Source organism: Microtus ochrogaster, unplaced genomic scaffold (assembly GCF_000317375.1).
Source record: "Microtus ochrogaster isolate Prairie Vole_2 unplaced genomic scaffold, MicOch1.0 UNK74, whole genome shotgun sequence".
In the NCBI taxonomy this organism is placed as follows: domain Eukaryota; kingdom Metazoa; phylum Chordata; class Mammalia; order Rodentia; family Cricetidae; genus Microtus; species Microtus ochrogaster.
The window spans coordinates 682,434-689,256 of NW_004949172.1; the positions used below are offsets into that span (position 1 = coordinate 682,434).

Sequence of the window (6,823 nt, forward strand, 5' to 3'; positions counted from 1 at the left end):
CACTGGGGGATTCTAGGCAGGGGCTCTACCACTGAGCCACACCCCAACCCCTCACTGGGGGATTCTAGGCAGGGGCTCTACCACTGAGCCACACCTCACTGGGGCAGTCCTCCTGCTTCAGTCTCTCCTGCTGGGATTACTGACGTGGGCTATCACACACAGGTTCTGTCCTTCCCCTCACCCCTTTGTCTTTACCTGTCTAAGTTCCTTTCTCTCACCTTCCCTCATCTTCCCTTTCTCTCCCCCTGCCCCAGGACAACCTCACCAGTGCAACATTGCCACGCAATTACAAGGTGTCCCCTCTGGCCACGGACAGGCGTTCTGACATCGGCAGTTACCGCCGCTCTATGGGTTCAGCAGGACCCTCAGGCACTTTGCCCCGCAGCTGGCAGCCCGTCAGCCGCATCCCCATGCCCCCCTCCAGCCCCCAGCCCCGCAACGCCCTGCGCCAGCGCCCCATACCCCTCAGCATGATCTTTAAGCTCCAGAATGCTTTCTGGGAACATGGAGCCAGCAGGGCTGTGCTCCCGGGATCCCCCATCTTCTCCCGAGCTCCCCCACCTAAGTTGCCTCCTCAGCCACCCCCACAGCCACCCACCCAGGCCCAACCTCAGATGCCCCCCCAGCCCCAGCCTCAGGCCCAGGCCCAGCCTCAGACTCCAGCGCCTCAACAGACTTGGCCTCCCGTGAACGAAGGTGAGTCGGCCGAGAGGGTTCCGGCACAAATGCTGGGGACCAGAGCAGCTGCACGGCTGCGGCCAAGCCCGAGTCCAGACACTGAGCCTGCAGAGAGCCGGGCCAGATAACCATGGGAATGAACACAGTGCCAGAGTTACAGAGGGGTTGAGCAGAGCCCTGGGAGGCTTAGGACTTGTGCTTTAGCCTCTCAGAGTCCTGTGTTCCCTGAGTATAAACGCTGAATCCCAGTACAATCCTATCTTTTGGGACATAGTACTAAAACCGTATCAGGTCTTGAAAATAAGGCAATGCATAGAAAATGCTCATTGCCCACCATCTCCTTCAGTGCCAGAGGGGTTGAGCTTGAGCCTCTCCGAACTGCTGACTTGCTGTGTGACTCAGGATAAATCGCTCTACCTCTCTGCGCCTGTTTTTCCCACTTGTGAAAAGAGCGTAACAGTGTTTACCTTGTAGGATTGTGGGGGACATTGGGATGGTGGACAAAGACCATGAAAAAAGAGGCCCTTGAACACCAGGCTTCTACTCTGGAATTTTCTGCGTGAGATGTAGGGAGTGAAATTCTTAGGAACCTAGAAAACTGAGTTTATTGTTGATGGTAGGAATGCAGATTCTAGAGACAACTATCTGTGGGACTTTGGGCAAGTGGCTTTCCCTCTCTGAGCCTCGGATTTCTTTTCGTAAAATGGAGATGGTCACTGACCTTCTCCATGACAGAGAAGGGTGATGGGGATGTAGCTCCGTGGGTGGAACGCTTATCATGTGCCCCGGGTTCACTGCTCAGCACCATAAAAAAATAAATTTGGCATATAGATGCTCAGTAAATGGAAGCTACCATAACATATATCATATACAGCCCAGGCAAAGTGTAGTCTAGAGAGGGCAAGTAACTGCCCTGAGGTCACACAACACAGGAGCTGGTTGCACCCTGGAAGTTGTAGGTTTTGGGAGACTCCTAGTTACTCTTCCTCTGATGGGGCTCTTGTTCTCCTTAGGCCTCCTCAAGTGCCCTGCCGAGCTGGAGCCAGAGCCGGAGCTAGAGGGGCTACTGGCTCCCGTGCTGGAGGCCGGCGACACAGATGAAGGCACCGTCACTCGGCCTCTCAGCCCTACCAGGCTGCAGCCAGCGTTGCCACCCGAAGCACAGACCGTGCCTGAGCTGGAGGAGGTGGCCCGCGTTCTGGCAGAGATTCCTCGGCCCCTGAAGCGCAGAGGCTCCATGGAGCAGAGCCCTGCCGTAGCCCTGCCCCCCACCCACAAGAAACAGTACCAACTGATCATCAATAGACTCTTTCATCGGCACGGCGGCCCAGGGCCTGGCGGGCCCGAGCCAGAGCTGGGCACCATCACAGAGGGATCCGAGGCCAGGGCAGGGCCCCCTGCTCCTGCCCCACCAGCTCCCGTCCCACCCCCTGCACCACCCCAGAGCAGTTTTCCAGAGCAGCCTCAGAGCGTGGTAAGTCACAGGAGGAGACGACAGTATGTGTTCACCTCTGATACAGCTGTGTAAAGGAAAGTCTTCACCGTATAGTGGTTTAAATGAGACCTAGTGTTGCACCCAGAACCCTGTCGCCTCGGTTACACCACTGTCTATGGAGAAGACCCTGGCTTCATGACCCAAGATGGCACCCACCGTGCTGCAAAGGAACCTGGGAAATGTAGTCTTTTGTGTAGACAGGGCTGGCAGGGTGCAGGGGAAAAGGGAGAGCTGGATGAATGGAGGGATGACCTGGCTGACACCTTGGCTTCATTTGCCTATACCTCTGCCCACATTCCTTAGTGAATCTTAAATTTTATACCTGCAGTTGATTTGAGTTTTCAGTGTGACAATGGGTTTACCTGAGACCTGGAGACCAGTCTATGGTGCCTACTGTCTCCTTGTGAAGAGAGAGTCTCTGGTCCCCAAGACTTTCGTCATCAATGTTTATATGCACCAGCTATAGAGTTTTCCTCCTGTCCCTGTTTATTCAGCTGTACGTCCTAGGGCCAGACTCAGCCACTCTGTGTCTGTGAAATGGGGTGAGAACAGCAGTGCCCACCCCCCCTTCAGTTTGCTGTGAGGAGTGACTGCTGCCTGGGATGTGACCGTGACCCTCCCATCGTGAACACAACCCAGGAATTTGTTCATGCTACTCCGTTTTGTTTGTTGTCATTGTGTGTGTTTGTCCCATCTTTTATTGATTGGCAATTCAATTACCAATGGCAATTGCTAATCAATTTGCAATATTATTAGCAATAGGAAATCAAAGAAAGATATCTTTGGCTCAGTTTGAGGGTACAGTCCATCGTGGCAGGGAAGGTATAGCAGCAGGAACAGGCGGCGGCTCCACCGTCAAGCAGCAGACAGATAATGCTGATATTTCGGCTTCCTCTCCTTTTCATTTGGTCTATCACCCCCGCTCGTGGCATGGTGGCACCAATCCAGGTGGGCCCACTTTAATTAACCCAATCTAGACACTCCCTTGCAGATCTAGCCAGAGATTTCTTTCCATAGTGATTCTACGCTGTTATTTTTATCTATTTACTTTTTGGTTTTTCGAGACAATGTTTCTCTGTTTAACAGCTCTGGCTGTCCTACTTACTATGTTAGACCAGGTTGGTGTCGAACTCATAGAGATCTGCCTCTTGAGTGCTCTGAGTAAAGGTGTGTGCCCCCTTGCTGGGCGGTGGTGGCTCACACCTTTAATCCCAGCACTTGGGAGGCAGAGGCAGGCGGATCTCTGTGAGTTTGAGACCAGCCTGGTCTACAAGAGCTCCAAAACCACAGAGAAACCCTGTCTCGAAAAACCAAAAAAAAAAAAAAAAAGGTGTGTTCCCCCATGGCATGACTTTATTTATTTTCATGTGTATGTATGTTTTGTCTGCATTTGTGTCTGTGCACCATGTGGGCCAGAAAAGGGAGAATTTCAGATCCCATTAAACTGGAGTTATAGGTGGTTGGGAGCCAGTATGTCAGTGTTGGGACTTGAACCTGGGTCCTCTGCAAGAGCCAGTGCTCTAAACCAGTGGTGAATTCTAAATCCCATTAAGCTGTCAATCAAAATTAACCATCACAGTGGTTTTTGTGGGGTTTTTGTTTCTTTGAAGATATTCTTCTTCTTCTTCTTCTTTGTTTTTTTCAAGACAGTTTCTCTGTATAGCCCTAACTGTCCCAGAACTTTCTGGTTTTTGTGGTTTGTTTTCTTGTTTTTTTGTTTGTTTTTTCTGTAGCTTTGGAGCCTGTCCTGGAACTACCTCTTGTAGACCAGGCTGGCCTGGAACTCACAGAAATCTGCCTGCCTCTGCCTCCGGAGTGCAGGGATTAAAGGAGTGGGCCACCACTACCTGGCTCTAGGCTGTCCTCCTGCCTCAGCCACCCAGTACTAAAATTGTGGACATGCACTATTATGCTGTCTTATAGGAATAATTGCTGTGAAGACCACCTACCCCATGACTTCCTAACTTGCTCTAAGCTCTAGGGATTCTGGATTCCAAAGTCATAGGAGGATCTGATAGTTGTAAAGGACCGATGGACAAGGGCATAGCCAGCCCTTGTACCTTCACACCTCCCTGCCTAGGTGTGGATCCTCCTGACTTTGGGGTGACCCAGCCCCTGGTCAGTTTCTCCCACTGAGGTGTGAGTGGGCAGGCGTCACTGAAGCCCCACTTTATCCTGCAGGAAATGCGCTCAGTACTGCGCAAAGTGGGGTCCCCGCGCAAGGCCCGGCGAGCTCGGCTCAACCCGCTGGTGCTGCTGTTGGACGCAGCACTGACCGGGGAGCTGGATGTGGTACAGCAGGCGGTGAAGGAGGTAAGATGTTGCTCCCCACCACCACGTGACAGTATAAGGATTGCACAGGGTGACAGGTGGGGCTGAGTCCTTCTCTTCCTGTTCCCAGATGAATGACCCAAGCCAGCCCAATGAGGAGGGCATCACCGCTCTGCACAACGCCATCTGCGGTGCCAACTACCCCATTGTGGACTTCCTCATTGCCGCGGGCGCCAATGTTAACTCCCCTGACAGCCATGGCTGGTGAGTCCTCAACATGCCCCTGCTGGGAGGTAGGCAGGACTTTGGCATGGGCACTTGCAGTGGGGTGGCGCTACCAATGGAGACCTCGCTCTCACTCATTCCTCTGCCACTAGGACACCGCTGCATTGTGCAGCTTCATGCAACGACACTGCCATCTGCACCGCCCTGGTACAGCACGGTGCAGCCATCTTTGCCACCACTCTCAGTGATGGCGCCACTGCCATCGAAAAGTGCGACCCTTACCGAGAGGGCTACGCAGACTGTGCCACCTACCTGGCAGGTGCGAGGCTGTGCCTGAGGTGGGGGTGGGAGGGTAGGGGCTGGGTAACCCACCTGGCAGATGCACGTGGGTGGGTAGAGACTTGGGAGTTGTATCATTCAGACTGTACAACTCACCTGGATTCCACCTGAGGGGTGAGCAGCCGAGATGCCAAATATGCCATCCTGCTGCTGTGCTGGCACACGCTTGTATTCCCAGCTCCAGGGAGTCAGAGGCGGGTAGATCTTTGTGAGTTGGAGTCTAGCCTGGTCTACATAGCAAGCTCAGGCTAGCCATGGCTACAGAGCAGGACCCTGTCTCAAGAATGAAAACAAACATCCTGACAACTGTGCTGGGAAGCTGTTTAGAGGCTGGGACACTCGTAGATGTGCCCGAGCTCACATCAGGTCGCTCCGGGGACCAGACTAAACTTCATGAGGGGGACAGCCAGGATAGACCATGCCAGAGGCTTGCCCGTAGTCTCTCTTGGACACCTGAAGAGGCAGATCGCGTCATAGGTTGACATTAGGGATCATGGAGCAGAAGGATTTAACACTGCATGAGGTGGAGATGGGGCCCAGGCACGCAAGCCCGTTCCTAAGGCAGGGGGATCGTAGTTGGAAACCAGCTGGAGTGGGAGGAATGACAACTGTAACCCCGAGATCTGACACTCTCACACAGATGTACCTGCAATGCACACAAAATAAAAAAGTAATAGATTCTAAAGGGGGTGGTGGTGGCGCGTGTGGATGGAGCTCAGCCGGTAGAGTGCTTGCCCAGCGTGACAGGCTTTGGGTTCTGTCCCCAGTACTGCATAAACTGGGCTTGCTGGATCCCACCTGTGACACCAGGGCTTGGGAGGTGGAGCCAGACAGACCAGAAGTTCAGGGCCATCCTGACCTATATACATAGTATAAGGTCAGCCTGAGACACATTCGACCCTGCCTACCTTTAAAGAAGACGGTGGGGTGGGGGCCTGGAGAGATCACTTAGCAGTTAAGAGGATTGAGTTCAGTCCCCCCCCCTCCCGCACTGGCAGTTCCCTGGAGGCTCACAGCCGTTCTGTGGGATCTGTTGCCCTCTTCTGGTGTGCAGATGTACATGCAGACAAAGCCCCCGTCTACATAAAATACATACATAAGTGATCTTAGCTGCTGACTCTGAGTGAAGGCAGGCTGCCCATTCCAACCTCACCCCCACCCACAGGCAGAGGCAGGCAGCTTTCCAGGTGTCTTTTCTCTGCTGCAGCAGGGGTCATGCCCTGGCCCTGGCCCTGGCCCTGGCCCCTGTGTGGCTGTGTCCCTGGCCCTAGCCTGACTTTATGTATTTTCAGATGTCGAGCAAAGCATGGGACTGATGCACAATGGCGTTGTGTATGCACTCTGGGACTATAGCGCTGAGTTTGGGGATGAGCTGTCCTTCCGGGAGGGCGAGTCAGTCACCGTGCTACGGAGGGACGGGCCAGAGGAGACCGACTGGTGGTGGGCTTCGCTACATGGCCAGGAGGGCTATGTGCCACGCAACTACTTTGGGGTGAGCCAGAGGGGACCCAGTGGGAGCCTATTAATGGGTTTAGCCAGGCTGCTCTCAGGAAAGAGAAAGAGCCAGGCATTTCTTGTTATCCCACTACTTTAGAAGCTGAGGCAGGGGAATTGCTAAGAGTTCAAGGCCAGCCTGGGCTACATAGTAAGTTTTAGGTCAGCCTTGGCTACAAATAGGCTTCTCTCTCCCTCTCTCTCTTTCTCTCTCTCTCCCCCTCCCCCTCTCTCCCCCTCCCTCCTTCCCTCCTCCCTCCCTCATTCTCTCTCCTCTCTCTCCTCTCTCTCTTTCTCTATTTCTCTCTCTCTCTCTCTCTC

At 53.7% G+C, this 6,823-nt stretch overlaps 1 protein-coding gene across 2 annotated transcripts in view; it reads left to right on the forward strand.

Annotated features, from left to right (window-relative positions):
- Positions 1-6,823, forward strand: part of Ppp1r13l (protein phosphatase 1 regulatory subunit 13 like) — a 19,615-nt gene that overhangs the window by 11,895 nt on the left and 897 nt on the right. The window contains exons 8-13 of one of the 2 annotated variants that reach the window (XM_026777592.1): positions 246-696; positions 1,692-2,152; positions 4,355-4,486; positions 4,575-4,708; positions 4,822-4,988; positions 6,301-6,500. In XM_026777592.1, the coding sequence (XP_026633393.1) occupies positions 246-696; positions 1,692-2,152; positions 4,355-4,486; positions 4,575-4,708; positions 4,822-4,988; positions 6,301-6,500 (1,545 nt within the window). The remainder of the gene's footprint in view (positions 1-245; positions 697-1,691; positions 2,153-4,354; positions 4,487-4,574; positions 4,709-4,821; positions 4,989-6,300; positions 6,501-6,823) is intronic. The other variant, XM_026777591.1, reaches the window with a different exon arrangement.